Source organism: Danio aesculapii, chromosome 9, assembly GCF_903798145.1.
Source record: "Danio aesculapii chromosome 9, fDanAes4.1, whole genome shotgun sequence".
Taxonomy (NCBI): domain Eukaryota; kingdom Metazoa; phylum Chordata; class Actinopteri; order Cypriniformes; family Danionidae; genus Danio; species Danio aesculapii.
This window is the reverse complement of record NC_079443.1, coordinates 29,190,721-29,210,438: the sequence shown is the minus strand read 5'-3', so window position 1 is coordinate 29,210,438 and position 19,718 is coordinate 29,190,721. Positions and strand designations below refer to the sequence as shown.

The 19,718-nt window shown below is 35.8% G+C and overlaps 1 protein-coding gene across 1 annotated transcript in view; it reads left to right on the top strand.

Moving 5' to 3' along the window:
- Positions 1–222: 222 nt before the first annotated feature.
- Positions 223–19,718, top strand: part of kcnh3 (potassium voltage-gated channel, subfamily H (eag-related), member 3) — a 216,388-nt gene continuing 196,892 nt past the window's right edge. The window contains exon 1 of the mRNA XM_056465384.1: positions 223–621. Coding sequence (XP_056321359.1) covers positions 546–621 — 76 coding nt within the window. The 5' untranslated portion in view covers positions 223–545. The remainder of the gene's footprint in view (positions 622–19,718) is intronic.

Below are 19,718 nucleotides of genomic sequence, written 5' to 3'. Positions count from 1 at the left end.
TTGAAAAAAAAGAAGAGTCTGCTGTTTAAGCTGAATAAAGAATCTTCCATAAATAATAAAAACACAATGAACTAGTAGAAGGATCCTCACCAGACTCTGCTCACCACGTGACATGACATCTGCTGGTTATAGCAACTAGAGAAAGCCAGTAATATAGATGTAGAGAAAGGATCGCGGTGGCACACAGGAGTCCACACGGCATCAGTGCGCAGTCGCCTCACCAGTCAGAGCTCCGGTCTCCAACGCTGCCGTTACGCACAGGTTCATCTCGTCTCCAAGCACCTGATTTACAGAGAGACGTACGCGGATTTTCGCCCTCTTTGTGAAACAATGTAAGACAGATATGTAGGCTTTCCTCTGAAGGATATGGTCACTGTTAAGCTGCCAAAGTGGAGCCGCGCGTATCACGGATCGGGGCGCTCCTGCAGGGTCTAGGATGCGCGCCCGGAACATCCCGATTCTTACCCGGGTTTGGGGGTGAGCAGGAGTCCGCTGCCCCTGCTGGGCGCAGAGGTGGGAGGAGGACGCAGTCGACCCGCACCAGGATGCCCGTGATGAGAGGTCTGCTGGCCCCGCAGAACACCTTCCTCGACACCATCGCCACCCGTTTCGATGGCACCCGTAAGTGCGCAGAACCTACCAACTTACCGTTCTTTTACCAAAGTGTCACATGCAAATACAAAGTGTTTCGGGCGAATTGGACAGGCAGCCAAAGCCGTTTGTACCAGTGCGTAAAATCTGGAAATATTTTTAGTGTATTGCATAGTGTTGTAACATTGTTCTGGGTATAGTTGGCAGTGACAGCAGGAATACTGTACTACTGTTTTACACAACATTCATTTAATATTTTAATGCATGCCGTTTTGACCTCGTATTAATTGAAAGGCATCATGGAATATTTGTACAATATAAAAATATGAAAGTTTAACACAGCAGGACCGTTTAAGCAATCTGTAAAGAAGTTTAAACAGTGAAAACATTCTTATATATCATTATATTACAATTTTTTTATTCTGAATGTATGAATTTTGAAATATTTATATAATTTTAACCTCATCTGAAGTTAAAGTCCATGCCAGCTCTACCCTTCAACTCTGAATATTCTGAATATAATCAGTCTTAAAGAAACAGATTTCTGCTTCTTTTCTGATTTCGCTGTATCGTTAAGATCAGGCTGCTGCGGATCTGCTTATTTTGGTTGTTCTTCTGTGTTCTAATCTGTTCCCTGGCATCGCTAGTACATTTTGTCTCATTTTCTTCTAAGCATTTTTTAATTACATAATCTGAAGAATGGAAGCAATCTAATAAGATTTCACAGTGTGTGCTTGTTATTTATCTTTAGAACACTCTTGATATCTGGATGGTTCACAGAAGGTGATAGAGGGTAAAAATCTTTTAAAGGTGGAAAACAGGTGTGTGTGTGTGTGTGTGTGTGTGTGTGTGTGTGTGTGTGCGCGTGTGTGTGTGTGTGTGTGTGTGCGTGTGTGCGTGTGTCGGTTCTCCAGCACCACAGATGACTGTGAAAGCCACTTTTGAACTCTCTTCCTTTCTCAGGGCTGATCTTTCATCTAGAACCACAGAGAGTGAGTCTGTAGAGATGCTGCTCATGTTTACTTTGTGAAGTATTTTTGAACAGAAGGGATGAGTAAGTTGTGTGCTGCTGTCCGGGTGAGCAGTGGGTGTGTAGGTGGGTGGAGGGTCGCTAACATACATCTTCATGTTCACAATTTTGTGATTGTCCAGTGGTCAAAATGGTCTTGTTCAATAATTCATGAGAAGTTCTGGGTTGAGTGCAAGTTGATTAGCACAATCTTTAAATTTCAAGCGTCTGGACTTTTTTTTTTTTTTTTTTAAAGAATCTGGGTTGCTGTGAGACAGACAGTTGAAGTTCATGGGGCCACTCCATAAACAATAAAATAGACTGCTTCAGTAATAGAGATGCAAGATGTGAACAATGTAAGGAACATTGTTCAATGTAAGGAACAATTAATCTAAACATAATATTGTGAAAAGAAAATGCTTGCCAGCAAATTCTGTGTAAATGTAAGTAATTTGTTGTCATGACAATGCATGACGTAAAACTCCTTAGAATGAGATTTTAAAAAATTAAATAAAACATACAGTTTAAGAAATGTGTTAATTTTAATTGACAAATCTTACAAAAGCCCACTTTACTGTTTTGAATTTTTTATTGAACATTTCAATTTATGATTGAACATTTCATAATATAATTTACTTGTTATTGCAGCATACTATGCATAATCATATTCAGTCTTTATAAATAGTAACTGGTGACATGTAATTTGGATTACATCACATTAGGGCTGGGCCGATAAACAATATTATATCGAATTGCTATAAGATTGATCTCAATAACAGTAAGCTCTGGACTTTTTTTTTACTCTATATTGATCTAAGAGCCAATCATACAACAGAAATGTGCAACAATGGGAATCTAAGTGAAGTTTATTTATAAACTAATTTCGAGAGGAGCTCATGCTTATTGACTGAGGCTGGAGTATCTTAGCCACCTTCGTCTTGAATAATCCCCCCTTCCACCCATGCTCCTCCCCTTTCCTTTACAGTGTGGCACGGAGGCCCAGTGGTTAGCACCGTTGCCTCACAGCAAGAATGTCACTGGTTCAAGTCTTTACCTGGCCAAGTTGACATGTCTGTGTGGAGTTTACATGTTCTCCCCGTGTTTGCATGGGTTTCGCTGGGCTCTCCGGTTTCCTCCCAAAGGCCAAAAACATGTAACATAAGTAAAATGACCAAACCAAATCAACACCATAGACGAGCGATTAATCAGCAATATTTCTCTCCATAGTTATTCATAATTTGCATTCGCCATTAACAAGCAGGGGAGTTCTCGAGACCTGAGCTCAGACTCTCTTCTCGCCCTGCAAACAGGAGGAAGCCCCGGGCTCGAGGACCTCATGAGCTCAGGGCTCTCTCCCAGGACAGCATGCCAAACAAGCTTTATAATCAATCATCAGCTGAGTGTGAACTCTTGAAAAGCGTGTTGATTTTAGGCATGTACTGTACCAAGTTTTTAGCTACTGAAAGTAATACTGAAAGCAACCCAGCATACAGTATATTACAAAATCTGTATTAATGACTCAAAACCTTTAAGGTTGTAATCAGGTTGTTTATTTGCTAGCAATTTTGCACTTAATTGGAAATCCTGCTTTAAGAGAATATCCCTCTGACTATAAATGGAATGGAATATAGTACCGGAATGAAAGACTGCAGAATAACAACACCTGGAGGTTCTTTGTGGTCAGAGGTGGTAAAGACAATCACCCAGGTTCAGATTAACGTTTGTCACTTTATAGTTTATCGCATTGCACATGGTCAAGAGCTGTTGCATTTAAACTCAGCATGACGTGTCCTATCAAAGGCTTTATTTTGCCGTTTGATGCATGAGAAAAGGAGAGAAAGAGCAAAAGGGAGAGTTTTGTGTTGCTGGCGCGTTGCTGTGTGAGAGGAGTTCAAAGACAGGCCCATGGAGAGAGGGTATAGTCGCTGTAGACACTGGCAAACACTGGGCTGCATTACAGTGGGGAAACTCATAATCACACATTCTAACAGTAAGTGAGGGATCTGTGACCTGTATTGAAATATGATAGGATTGAATCTGATAGGATAAGTTGTAAAATAAAAATATGGTATGTTATTTCCAAAGATATTCATATTATTTTTTACTATTCTGTTCTATTCTATTCTATTCTATTCTATTCTATTCTATTCTATTCTATTCTATTCTATTTAAATAAAACATATTTGGTTAGGAGGTAGTGTAAATTAGAAATGATTCTACTCATTGTTTGCTTTAATGCAAAAATGCTAAAAAGCTCAAACAGTCAGAAACATTCAGCCACCGTATTCAAACACACAGACAGCAGAGCTTGCCTGAGGTAACAGAAAAAGAAGCATCATTTGCTAAATGTTACATCTACAGTAGTGGCCAAAATTGACGTCTGGAGGGAACACATACTGTATTTGCTTTTAATCCCCATATAAGTTTATTTAAAACTGTCAAAATAAAAGGAATCATTTGGGAAGATGAAAACAGTCAACTAAGGCAACTACAGCTTATCATGAAGTGTTTTAATATGCAAAATGTACTTAAGGAAAGGAAATAAACACTAGCTATGTTTCCATCCAAAAATGCGAATTAACTTTATGCACAAACCTGGATTATCGCATTAAAGATGTGCGAATAAAGCAGCGTTTCCATCCAACGAGTCAAAGCGAACAAAATCGTCACTTCCTGATTAACTGGTGCCAAATATTAACAGTAAAATCTGAACTTGCTGTGATAGGAGAAGCTGCGTCAATCTTTTCTTTGTCTAATAAATGACTTGCGCCTCAGAAGGCAATCCTGACACAGTGAACGCGCGGTGGTGTTTGAAGGTGTCAGACACGGAGCACAGACGCTCTTGATTCTGGAGGTCATTAATAATATAATAACACTAATACTTAAACGGTAAGGCGTTTTAGAATGACCAAAACAACAGTTCAGATGGTTTTCAATGTGCTCAGCCTGCTGGTTTGTCCATTTATGCACATTTTCATCATCACATGATCTCTTATAACAAAATCACATGATCTTTTTTTAATGCGCATACTGAAATTTGTGCAGTAAAAGTGTTTCCATCGTAGTTTATGCGCATCTTTTCTTATCGAATAAAAAGTTTATCATACTCAGTTATGCGCATACGTTGTTTTATGCGCATTTTCAAAATTTATGCGCATCTTGGGGTTTCCATCAACCAATTTTTTATGCGCATAAGCAAACTGCGCATAAAAATAGGTGGATGGAAACATAGTTTATTCAGTTGGTTGATCCCTAGTAGATTGCTGGCCTCTGTCCATCATGGCCTCTTAACCATCCCCATATAATTGGCGTCATCACTCTGTCTCCTCTACACTAATAGCTAGTGTGTGGTCTGATGAAGAATGGCTGCCGTTGCGTCATTCAGGTGGATGCAGCTTGTTGATGAGAAAGAAGACCCCCCTTAAATCTGTAAAGAGATTTGGCTGCCACTGTAAAAAATATCCATAAATGAATAGTTTTCCTTATTGTGTGATTTCATCTTTTTCCATGTATTTATGCTTTTTGAATGGCATTATAGGACATTGATCTTTCCTCCCAACATCTTTTGATGTTGTAAAGTTTTTAAAGAGTGACAATATTGACAGTTTTAATAGCTTTGAAGTCATTGCCTGTGTTGTACATTATGGTACAAAAACTTGGCAATAAACTACCAGTACTTATTCAGTTATTTAATGGACTTATTTCTCTATTTAATACTTCTATAACATATTGTAATATCTAAAATATTGTTTCTAACACAAAAAAGTCAATAAAATTCACTTCGTTAAACTGCTCAGTGCAGAGATAAAGACCCATAATGCAATTCATAACCATAAATAAAAAAAGAAAAAAACTTGTGAATCACAATATTAATTTAACTTAATTAGCAGATTTTTTTTACAGTGTAGAAAACGTAAAATGTATGCAAATGACGTAAAATGTAATGTGTAAACAGTGTAAATGTAATGAATAATAAGCACACTTGCTAATTAAATGCAGAACACACACACACACACACGTTTTACAACTACACAATATGCCTAGAAAACTACATTGTTGTGTTGAATTAGTTGACTCAGTTGTTGTGCACAGTGTAAACAATTTTTTGAGCACAGTTTAGCACTATTTTGTGACTTTTCAGTGTTTATTAGCTAGAACTGTCTGTTTTACAACCAGACATCATTAGTAAAGAAGGTATTGGATTTAATTGTGCTTCATATTCCCATATCCATATTCATTCATTTATTCATTTTCTTTTTCGCTCAGTCCCTTTATTAATCTGGGGTCGCCACAGCGGAATGAACCGCCAACTTATCCAGCATATGTTTAACACAGCAGATGCCCTTCCAGCTGCAACCCCTCACTGGGAAACACCCATACACACTCGCACACATAAACTACAGACAATTTAGCTTACCCAATTCATCTATACTGCATGTCTTTGGATTTGTGGGGGAAACCGGAGCACCCAGAAGAAACCCAGACGAACACTGGGAGAACATGCTAACTACACACAGAAATGCCAACTTATCCAGCCAGGGCTCGAACCAGCCACTTTCTTGCTGTGAGGTGATCATGCTGCCCACGGTGCCACCGTGCTGCCCCCATATCCATATTTAAAAAGAAAAACAACAAAATGCTGATGCAGGCAAGATCCATTTGATTTACTGTAGGGTGTTGTGGTAATTTGCAATTGACAAAGAGAAGTTGAAATACAATAATGGATTGTTTTAGTGTCAGCGTGTATCACAAACAATGGGAAATATCTCGACTAAAAGGCTAGCATGCTTTGTTTTGATGCTACAAAAAAATTTTTTCCACTGCAAAAAAAATTCATGTAAGTGAGAATTTCATCATCTGACAGTGTCTTTTGTAGCTGACACATGAAGAAAGGAAAATGAATGAATGAATGAAATTTTGATGTTGAAAAGTAAAAAAAAAAAAAAAAGTAAAATATTTGTAATATATTGGTGTTGTAGATGACAGTTATTTCTATATATTCTATAGTTCATTTCTTATATGACATATTTTTTCAAACTACTAAAATGTTAATAAACCTCACTTTGCTAAACTGGAGAAGTATACTTTCTTAATTTTTCAACATCAAAAGATGTTCAAACGACCCATAATGTAATTCATAACCATAAATAAACAAAACACACATGTGAATCACAAATATGGACACTGTTAATTAACATATATTTTTAAGATGTAGATAAATGAGTTATGTATGCTTTTTCTAAAGGCTCTTTTCTAGTTTTCTATATCTACAAATCTCTATAACTCATTCCAAAGTTTAAAAATACTCTCATTAAAATTTAGTCTGAACCTGGCAAAGGGATTTTACAATACACATATAGTATGTATTTATAAGTTTGCTGTCTTCTTAGATTACACTGACCAACTATACAACTAGATAAATTGTTGTTGTTGTTGTTGTTGTCTACAGAAATTGGTTTTCTGAACATGAAGATATCAGACAGACCGTCCTCCATCTGCTAGAGATGTGTTGATCCCTAGACATCACATCTCACTGCACATTTAGCACTTATCTCAATATGAGTTGACTAAATCCAGCAAGCAAAAGTGTTCACGGGTGATGAGCTTCAGACTGAGAAAGAATTTAAAGGAGATAAAGGATGGGAAGATTTGGTCTTTGTCATCCGTATTCAATCAAATATTCATTCAGAGCATTCAGCACATTTCAGACAGAATAAATGCAGGCCTTTCCATTCACCAATCACACAGCTAATTACAACCCCCCTAGCAAAACGAGTGCAGTCATCATAATTAACTATACCGCCAGTGTCAAGAATTCATCTCGTCCTGTCTGAGCGTTTGTTAAATCTCGGAATCAGATGAGAAAGAAACTGAACAAAACATAGACTGATGCAATTCGCATACACTCACATGTACACAATTACACAATGATTGCTTGATTTGAGGTCTTTTGTTGAATAATGTATTAATAATATACACTGCTGTTCAAAACTTTTGTAAAATGTAAAGTAAAAAATAAAGTAATATTGTAAAATAAAATATTTAAAGGGCCATGAAACCCCCCTCTTTCGGTTTCAGTCAACCTCAGAATGTTTTCAAAAAATGATTCATGAATGGCGTGAAGCTCTGTGAGCTGAGGGAGGAGTGAGCGTGGCCGGCAGATCTGGGGAAAAAAGAGGAGAGCGAACAACTGTTGTCAGTTGGCTCACAAAATGAGACACAAACCGTGAGGAGACACATGATTTTACATTTACAAAGGTTAAAATGCAAAGAAATACACAGTAAGTAATTTAATGCCCTGCTACATATGTTTTTCATAATTTCATATACACATAACCACAATTAATTATATCATTATTAAGAGAATCATGTTTGTATAAACACTATAACTCAGGAGGAGTTCTCTCCTCCTCAATCCATGGGTCTGAATGCAGACACAGTGGATAGCAGTGCAGCAGGTCTCTTGCCCTCTCTATTTCAACCATTAGTCGTGCCGGTAATCTGGAGAATTTTACAAATAGGCGAACAGCAGCATGGATATAAGAGATGTGTCTGAATGGTAATAAACTCAACTGATAAAAGACAAAGTCTGCCATTCTCCAATTATCCTACAGCTCTCCCGACAAAAATGCTTGCTGCAAACCAACAGCTTTACCATATCGGCCCTGACAGCATTGCGGGGGAAAACATGCAACAAATCTCATGGATCATGGAAACAAACACATACGACCCTTCATGAACAGCTAAATACTATGTGTCATTTGTAGACACGGTCTTTCCAGTTCATTGGGTCTCACAGTTTAGCAGGTCTGCCTTGCCTTCGGAAAGCACATGCTCTCATGAAAAATTAGAAAGCAGGGTCTTCTCATTGGATAAGAAAACTCTGCTAATGTATACTAATGAGAAACTGATGTGTCATCACTCCACTAGCAGATTCACGCTATCTGATCAATTTTGATCCCACCCCAAAAAATATTTTAAACCCGGAAGATGAAAATTATCAATTTTTTTTCCACAATTAAAGCTGACAGGTGCTAATGTTGTCTACTGATGCTCAACACACACAAATCTGTTAAATCCTCAAAAAAAAAAAGTACTCAAGGGTGTCTTGAACCTTTAACTTGATTGCAAAACTGAAATTTCAGCATCATCACTCCAGTCAGTTGTCAGTTGTTCTTTCAGAAAGAATTATATGTTGAAATCTATTAACTTGTTTAAAAATTATATTGACCTCAGTATGTATCATTCAATAATTTATCAAGTATAGCTAAGTGAATATATAAGAGATGTTTGTGTGTGTGTGTGTGCATTTCTGTAACCTAGTCAAACCTCATCTGTAAACACTCTAATCGAGCCAATGGGTCCTCGTATTAGTGAATCGTCTATATTAATTGTGTTCGTCTGCTCTCTGTAATCAGGTTAGAGTATGCTCGCCAGATGGACCCTTTCTTGGCTCCTGTGAGTCTGTGTGTGTGTGCGTAAGTTACACAAACACCCTCAAACACATTTCTCTCGCTTAAGCCCATCAGGTCGCCTGGAGACCCTCCTTCCCTGTTTCTCCCAGTCAGCCATTTTGGACAGTTTTTTCTTGCACCTGTGTGAAGTAGTCAGGTCTGTTTGCTTCTTCCGTTCTCTCTCTCTCTAGCAAATCTATCAATCTAGAATAAATCAATCTAGAATACCCTAGCAACCACCATACATTGCGCTAGTAACAACCTTGAAGTCATCATGAAACAGAAGTTAAGATTGTGCTTTTTCCATCATTGTGATGTACATAGAATTGAAATGGTTTCTGAAATAAGAAAGACATGTAGATTCATGCTTGATTTCATCCTTTTGGAACTGATTGAATTGTTGGAAGATCATTGGCATTGCTAATAAAACACAGAAAGATTTGATTGCCAGTTTACACTTAGTTGTGTAAGATTACTTTCCACTGGAATCACCTATAACCACCCAAATAAACCTATAATCACCTATATCATGCCAGATTTCTGGAGATACAGGGCATAAATGAGATATTTCATGTGACCAGAAGTGAAGGAAAGTCATTTCGAAGGGAGAGGAAAGATTATATTATTTGATTAAAGATTATGAGAGCAAATAAATTATTTTCAAAAGAATGAAGCGCACTGATCCATGCATAACAAGCATAAATATACATGAAAATAAGAGTAAATTTGGATTTTGTGTCGACTTTAAACACGAACCATAGCAACCACCAAACAATTTCATAGCAACCACTCAGAACCCCTTAGCAGCCATCTAAAAGTGTAATAACAACTGCTCAGAACACCCTTGCAACCATATAGCAATGCCACACCACCCACTCAGATCATCTGTTTACCTTCCCTGAAAACCAATCGTCATATCAATATCTGCCGATAAATGTTACTTTTAATGTTATCGTTATCGCTTTGATATTGATGTCTTTAAGCTGATAGATTATGTATTTGTACAGAAATGCCTGCCCCGTGCATGTGTGGGTCGAACTTGTTCAGACTTGTCCCTTGGCATAAAGTTTTGAGTTTGGCTGCACTATAATGGAGGAACTGTTTATTCCTTCAAAGTCTGTTTTTTTCTTTGTGTGGTATTGCTGTGCGTTAATAACTCAGTAAGTAACCATATCCCTTATCATTGTTTGATAGAGTGTCATTGTGTATTTTGGTTTAAATCGCCTCAGGAAACTATGAAATGTGTAAACATAATAGCAGCGATGCGCACATGCTAAACAATTCATTGGGTTGTCATTCATTCATTTTCTTTTCGGCTTAGTCCCTTTATTTAATCTGGGGTCGCCACAGCGGAATGAACCACTAACTTATCCAGCATCTGTTTTACGCAGCGGATGCCCTTCCAGCCACAACCCATCTCTGGGAAACATCTATACACACTCACTCACACTCATACACTACGGACAATTTAGCCTACCCAATTCACCTGTACCACATTATTTTGGACTGTGTGGGAAACCGGAGCACCCGGAGGAAACCCACGCGAACGCAGGGAGAACATGCAAACCAGCCGAGGCTTGAACCAGCAACCTTCTAGCTGTGAGGCGACAGCACTACCTACTGCGCCACTGCGTTGCCCTCATTGGGTTGTTTGTAATCTAATATGATTATTTGTTAATTAAATCCCAGTTTGTTATTTAACCTATTATTTGTATGCAACAGTCAATTTGCATGTTAATTTGCTATGCAAAGACAAATAATTAATTTATTTTTGGCATGCTAATTTATGTAAAATTGTCAATATAGGCCTATATAATCACTTTGCATTTTAGAAACTGAGTAGGCTGTTCGGTTCATAAGATCAGTTCGAACTTTTATGATGTTTTTCAAATAAAATCAGTTGTTCAGTCTATAAAATTATAATATTTTGATATATTTATATTTATTGCCTAATATATTTGTTATCGGCCTCTAAATCCGAAAAGTTATTGGTTATTGATATCGGCCAAAAAATCTAACCAATTGCCAATACTGAACACTTCAGCAACCATTCACCGAACCCTAGGTTCCAGATCACGCACAATACCACCAAATAACACCCCTGACAACAGCTCTGATCTGTCTACCAACCATCCAGAGAATTCTAGAAACCAAAACACTCTAGCAACTATCAAGCAACACCCTAGCAACAATTCTCAATGCTCTAGCAACCATCCAGAGAGCCCAGCATCAACCACCTAGTGATGCTCTCAAAATCACTCAGAACACCCCTGGAACTGTTTCAAAAACCTCTGCAACCACCAAGCACCACCCCAGCAAAGCAACTCTGAACATTTTAGCAAATGTTGTGTGTATCTTGGTTGAATATAACTAGCAACCGGACATGAGTGGTCAGAACTGAAACTATGAAGTTTTGCCAGATGCTTTTGTTACCATGGTGAATTTTTGTAAGGGTTGCAGTGGCTGCATTTAAGAGTGAGCAATCCATTTGTGGAAGCAGAGAGGGTAGCAATGATCAACAAAATCTCAAAATGTCCAGTTGGTGTTTTCAAGGCGATTCAGCACAGGCTACGGCTGTCTCATGGAGTTAGCATGACGACCCAAGTGGAAGACTGGCTTTCTATCAGAGTTTTGTTTGTGTGTGTGCGTGTGTGTGTAGGGCTGAGAGTCTCTCCCCAGGGTGGTGTACTGACTCCATGGTTAGGCACAATCTGCCCCTCATTATAAAAAGAAGACAAGGAAACATTGGCCACCGGTGAGAGAACAATTGAGAGTGAAACAGAGAGAGACAGGCTGTGAATGACCTGAGAGACAAGTCACACAGAGCATTCTGTGCCAACACGAGAAGCTTCAAAATTGACATTCCTGTCAGAACCCTTTGTGTGTTGTGAATGAGAGGTACAAACAAAACTGAAAATTCACTCAAGCGCACCAGCACAGTACAGAATCTGCAGGGCAGAATGCTGCAAGAAGACGTGCAAAAACAGCCATTAGAAAACAAATCATTCCAGTCCTGCTTTCTGATTGGTTGAAATGAGTTTGCAGTTGGAATTTACTCTACAAAAAATATCTATGCATCTATTACGTAAATGCAATATCTATTGATATAGTTCCTTATGTGTGGTTCCATGCATTATGTAATTCAAACAATTAACTACACTAAAAAAAGAGTTGTAAAAACTTGACTTTATTTTTGAAAGTGAGTAAACGTGTTGCTTTTAAATCAATTAGTTGACTTTACTTTAATAAAAAATTGAGTAAACTTGTTGCCCCTCAAATTATTATGTAAATGAACTGTGCTTAATTATAAAAAAATTGTTAAGTCAAGTTACAATGGCTTTAATCTTTTACTCTTTTATGGCTTTCAATACAACTGCTGATTTTTACAGTCTGTTTTGTATTTAACCCTCTACTGAACGGTGTCACCATATAGCAACATGATACTTATGTTCATTTCCCTGCCACTGTTTCTTAAAGACCAACATTATTTGTTTGTTGTTGGAAATATATATATCATATCACAGCCTCTTGCGATTAGCTAATTGCAACATTTCAAATTGCAATTGCGATTCGATTTCGATTAATCGCACAGCCCTAGTTTGCATGTTCTCCTTGTGTGGGTTTCCTTCGGGTGTTCCGGTTTCCCCCACAAGTCCAAAGACATGCACTATAGGTGAACTGAATAAACTAAATTGGCCGTAGTGTGTATGTTTGTGAATTGGAGTGTATGGATGTTTCCCATTGATGGGTTGTAGATGGAAAGGCATCCGCTGCATAAAACATATGCCGGATAAGTTGGTTCATTATGCTTTGGCGACCCCAGATTAATAAAGGGACTAAGCTGAAAAGAAAACTAATGATATGTATGATACTCCATCTCACACTGTAAAAAATGCTGGGTTCCACACAATTCATTCATGTTGTCCCAACACAAATCAATTAAGTTGACTTAATACTTTTAACAAATTTATGTGGATTGAACATAAAATAGAAGTTGTCACAATGAAATCTCATGAATTGTGTTGATTCAGCCTATTTTAAATAAGTAGTTTGAACAAGAAAACCCTTTTTATAAATATATATATATATATATATATATATATATATATATATATATATATATATATATATATATTTTTTTTTTTTTTTTTTTTAAATTAATTAAATTTTTTTTTTGAGTGCATGAACACTTAATGATAGTAATTGTGAACCTACATCACTACTTTTTATACAAATATACAATTATTTATTTAACAACATACTTTTCATGCCAATTTGCACATAACAGCTGCACATATAACGTTGAATATAGTAATATACCTCTACATACACTTGTCAATTTGTATATTTGGTTCACTACTTACTTCTATTTTTAACATATGTTTATTATCAGTTTTTTGTCCTGTCTCTGTAATTCTGTTGCTCTGTAGAAGCTCTGTCACGAAAACAAATTCCTCATATGTGTGAACATACCTGGCAATAAAGCTCTTTCTGATTCTGTAATCTTTGTAATTCTTGAAAACAACACGCTTTAGCAGTGCTTAATTCACTGTAAACCATGGTTTAAAAATGCATAGTATGACCCTAAATTCTAATGGGAAGAGGCACATTCAAAGCATAAGTCAAAGTTTAAAGATGTTTTTTATAGCAGTCTACTGTATGAGGCGAATAAACCATTTTATTTTGCTTAATAATCTGTATTATTACCAGATTTTTAAAATAATAATATTTGTAACTTTTTATTTTTATTATCATTAATATTATGCTAATCAGTATAATTTATATTGATTATATTTGTGTTCTTTATAAACATTCATTTAACATTGCTTACATTTACAATTTGACATTTTAAAGACTTTCTCTCTCAAGTAAAGGTTCTGTTTATATCTTTTCATATGTCAGTGAAGAAACTGGATATTGGGCTAAATTTGACTAAATGCATGCTGTCATTTCTTTTATGAAGAGGCAGAGGCAGACTTGAGGGTAGAAAGCGAACGCCAAACAGAGTCACTGAGCCTGCTGTGTGGTGTAATTTTCAAAAAATCTCTCTAACATCACGACGTGTGCATAAACACTCACACATGCGAATGCGTCGTGCAACAGGCAACATTCTTTTGACAGCTGATATTTTGCAGTGACTCTAATTGGAGCGAATTAATGAACTTCTTTTCACTGGTCTATTGGCAAAGCAGTGACAAAACTTCTTTAATTAATCAATAAAAGTTTCCATTTGCTGTGGCAATCTGATGCCGTGCAGTGTAATTAATCGAGAGCATAGTCTATGAAACTTTTATGGCTTTAAAACTATAAAAACAACCAGCAGGCTGCCTTCGGAAGGGAACCGTGAACTGTGGTAAGAGACTAATTACTGTGATACTGCAATGCCTCTAATGCCCCCGGCAAACCGACTTCAGCCTTGCAGTAAGTTACATTATTGTTGTTTTAGTAGCAAACAATCCTAGCAATGAGTCCTGCATTAAATACATGGACACGGTCGAATATTTATCTATATTAGAACAAAATTATAGCAGCAGATTTGGTCTTGTAATGTTATTTAGCAAAAAATGACCAACATGACTACAAAAATATATATATTTTTATAAATATTTTAGTACTTCGCCAAGTCTTTATGTTTCAGAGATGATTTGATTTATTTTGTTTTGACACTAGTGATCCATCAAGTTCTAGGTTTTGCAAAAATATGTAGAGGCCTAGAAAACATCTCTAAGGGACCTATATTGTTAAATTGTGAAGCTAATGTCATACATACAGAGATTTACTTTAAACAAATGCTTTTAGTAATTTCTGCAATGGTCAATGTGAGTACTGGACTGAGCAAATCAAAGACATGTATTGAGATAAACCTTTTGAAGTACTTGGGGTCTCTAGGCTCTAAAGGATAGTCTGGCTCTTCTTCATTGAAACACAATGAACTATATATATGTTTTTCAAGCCCAAGGCAATGAATGCTGAGGGAGAGAGAAAGAGTGTTCAAGGTCTTGACTATTGGTATTTCTTTGGTGTAACGGGAAGATTTCGTATCTTGGCTAAAATTTCATCAGTTGTTCTTGAAACATGCAGGTCAAGCTTTTCTTCATTTCCTGCAGCTGCAAAAGTGAAAATTACAATCGACATTGCACATCAAATGCATAAAAACATCAAATACAAACCTAACTTTTTTAAAGTCATGTTTTTAGGGGCTTTTACACCTTTTGTTTTTGAAAGAACAGCGAAGCACAGACAGGAAAACATGGGGCTAAGAGGGGAACAGGAGACTGGTGTACTAACTGTATGGCTACTGGCGCTGAAAATCAAACTTTCTTTTAACAAATACATTTTCAACATTTGTTAACTAAACTAATAATTCTTGCAGCAAAAAACAAAACAAAAACAAAATGATTTGTTGTGGCATCGAGAAATGCTTTAGAGAAATGCCTTATAAAATCTGTTAGTATTCTTATATACACAATCGCAAATGATTATATTTATTTTTTTATTGCATTGATTTTTATATACAGTGCTCAGCATATATTAGTACACCCCTCACAAACCTATCTTTTTTTAAAGTTAATATTTTTTAAAAGGAAACAATATTATGTTTTTACATATACATTAGATTAGTCAGTACTGAAGCCAAATCTGGAGCTAATCTAACAAAATAACTTAAGATACCGGTCCAAAATCTAGTACACCTAAATTTATGTTATAGAAAAATATTAAATACAAATTTAAAAAGAGAAAAGAAATGTAAAAATGTAGTTGAAATTTTGTAGGCTTTATTTTATTTTTTTATTTTTTTTTGCAATATTTTGCTTAAATTTAATTGTATTATCTTTCAATTTCTAAATATTTTTGGTGAATATAATATTATTTTAATAAATAATTGTGTTTAATAAATCTGTTTTGTTTAAATACACCAGTATACATTGCCTATATTTACTGAGAAATGAATAAAAATATATATATTTTTAAATCAGTGTGTACTCAATTATGCTGAGCACTGTAGGTTTAAAGTGCCGATATAACGATATAAAATATTGTAATGTTATAATGTAAAACTACATGTTTATTAAAAAAATAGAAAGTGAATACAGAAAAAAGCATTTATTATTTATCATGTGAAAAATTAATTACTCCCCATTTCTTTCTTTCACAAATATTGAACAGAACTTTTATTTTGATGCATTGTCATGAAGACTATTTTGTGTGTTTCTATGACCTGTTTCTATACAACAATAGTTTTTTTAAATGAAATGTTTGCAAAGTGACTCTTAGAGCAGCTTTGGATTCATTGCTATGATATTTGCTATGAGTAAATTGTGTGGGTTATTCATTGTTGTGTTGTAAACATTAATAAGAAAGGTACGCAGTTAATGTCTCCTCTAAATGCACTCTACATTATGCTCTGCATGGCCTTTGAACAGATGGAGCAATTGTTTTAGCTACTCTACACACATTTTTTTGAAAACAAACCCCTCTATACAACATCCCTCATTTGTTAACTCGGTTATTAAAAATGATCAATCATTTCATTAAATTAACTGACAAAGTTCCCTGCAATTTATCCAGATGTTAACATTGATGTCTTTGTTTATATCAATTCCAATGTCCTACAGAATATGCATAGTATGACTATATTAGATTTACATTATCTCACCTGCACCTGTTCAATCTTGTTTTTCGCTTGCGTCTTCCTGTGATTGAGGTTGCTTTTTCACAGATGGTAGAGGGAGGAATTTGTGACAGATCCGGAAGCGGGTGTTTGAGGAGACAGGAAAAGTGGCAGTGAAAAGCGCAGGTTTGTCATCCACGATCAAAGTCACCGTCATCCACAAGTGCGAGTACCTCACTGCGCTTCACTGGAATTATTCACAGGTGATCTCTGACATAAGGAGCTTCTTACAGGATAGTAAAGCACTTAAGCGCTCCTCAATTTTTTAGGAAGCTTTCAAGAAGGTTGATGTCAATTCTGGAAGCAATAGGACTTTGCAAACACCGGAAGTTGTGTGGTTTTTCAGTGATTACTTTCTCGTGTTAAATTGATAGACGAAACTGAACATTTGTTTATATAAATGATTAACCAAGTCATTTTTTTTTCAATTTATATGTTGAAAAATACTAAAACCTCTAGGAACAACTGTAACCCTATTTCAGTCAATTGATTCTTTCTGAAACATTGATTCATTCAGAAACAAACTTCTGCTGTGTGTATTGCGCATACACACAACAAAGTGTGGCTTTAAGGCATAGTTCACTTAAAAATAATTATAATTCTGTTACTTTACACAACCTTAGGCCATCCAAGATGCAAATGACCTTTTCTTCATTAGAGTATTAAAAACTTTTAGCTAAATGTAATCCATGGTAATTCAGAAAATGAGAGTCAATGGCTTCTAGCTCTTGAAGAGTCAAGAAAACATATACAGGTAAAACCAAATTAATACCAAGGTTCTTGATGGTAAATTAAGGTCTAAACTAGGCATGGACCGGTATAAGATTTTGACGGTATGATAACCTTGGATAAAAATTTCACGGTTTTACGGTATTGTGATTACTGCTCTAAAATAAGTTCTTTTTTTAATGTCTGGGTAAAAAACAAAACCCTTTTTCCACTTTGAAGACGATATATTTTATTTTAAGAAGCTTTTAAAATATTTTGAAACAGTAAACATGTCAGGCTAAATAATTACAATGAATCATTGACTTCCGCTGTCATCTTTAGTTTCAAAAACACAGATTTCATTACAATTTAAAATGGCATTTTTGGATATATTTTCTGCCAGAGATACTGTTGTCCTAAAAAACTTATATATACCGTAGGATTGGTAAAGCAGAAAATGTTGGCGGTTTTAAAACCTTGACTTTTCCAAACTGCGGTATACCTTAAAAACGGTTATCATCCCATATAGTCTAAAATGTGCAAGAAAATTAATACTATTTATGACATTAAGCACAGCCTCGACAGATGGTGCTGCTACATTCATGACAGTCTTACATTTATGAATCACCACAGACCATGGCTTCACTTCATTTGTTTTTAAAGTTCTACTGAATAATAATTTGCTTAATATTTTTGGTCGAAGTATCCATTTGACTGATCAAAAATACTGATCAGTTTATACCAATCATTTGCTACATTTATAATAGACATTTATATTTGAAGTGAAAAAGATAATAATATTACTAATATAACTAATATCATATTAATGATTGAAAGCATTTAAGATTGTATTAAATCTTTTTGTATACATAAGACAACAAGTAAAGCTCTCGGGGGGGAATACCGAGGTGCCAGACTGTTGCGTTTTTCAAAGGGTCATTTTCGTCGCTTTACTGTGTCGTTAATAGATACACTTGTGGCCGTGTTTGAGAGATATGTGTTATGTAACACAACCTGCTGTTGATTTGAATTAGACCCATGGTGGCTTCAAATGTCAGGCATATCCTGGCTTTGCTGCCCACGCTTCCTTGCTTTGCATCCCTCACTCACGCCCTGTGAGGACCCATGGGGTTTTTCTGAATGACATGAACCATCATGTCAGGCCCTTTAAACTGAAGTACTAATTAACTTTAGCAGTGAATTACTCCTTGAGAGTAATTCCTCCTTGCTTCAAGGCATCTGTTTTTACTTTGTTGTTAATGCTTGGGTGAAAAATATGTCTTTATATTCCTATGGCCTAAAGTTTGGTTGTAAATCGTAATTATTTTATGAAAGGAATCTGATTACATTCTTAAATCTTTTAAAATTGCTATTAAAGAAACTATAAAAGAACATAACCTAATATTTACTTCAATATATGCAGTATATGACTTTTTTAATGATTATGGATAAACAGAATCCGAATATATTGCGAATTTTGAATAGATAGCTTAACAACATAACAAATTATTATCAATGAAAGCTCTGAATGAATGGATCTCTCATAAAAACTTTCAGTACTGGATGAATCTGGGTTTAAAACAAAATGATTCAAAGCAGATTTTAATAGTTGCTTGTCACCATTGCAGTGGTATTGATGCAGACGTTACTATAGACATCGCTGTTTATCACTATAAACTAAATATTGATACAGTGTGGTTGAAAAGACCAAATGCTGAAGATGTAATTTCATAACTGTACATTAAAACTGATCTCTCTACGTTAAATGAAGCTTTGGAGGCACAGCTGTGTTTAATAAACATACATGAATTGCTGTAATTTAGAAATACGAGTGCATTGGGTTTTGAATCTCTATCATAAGCAGCTCTATCATCCGCTGAGAAATTCCACTGATTTTCTCCATCAAATGCAGGCGAAAGTGGTGTAGATCATATTTCAAGTTCTAAAAACTATAACGAGACAGTTAAATAAAATACTTCCCTAGTAAGCAAATAAGGGTCTTCCTAAGCACAAAAAAAAAAAATTGATAAAAAATATAATAAAAGATAGAATCATGTTCTTTCGGATTTAATAATCCACACTACATCAGTTAACCAGTCATCTCTGATTGTTTATAATACCATTTGTCTGTGCCTACTATCTACATGTGTGTATGTACTTCTCTACATGAAAGAATAGATAACCAATAGCTGGTATGTGGAACATGTTGAATGGTACCTATTTTACCCCTTTTTTAAGATTTCGTGTCTCCAGAATGTGTCTGTGTTACGCCCCGTGTGGCTCG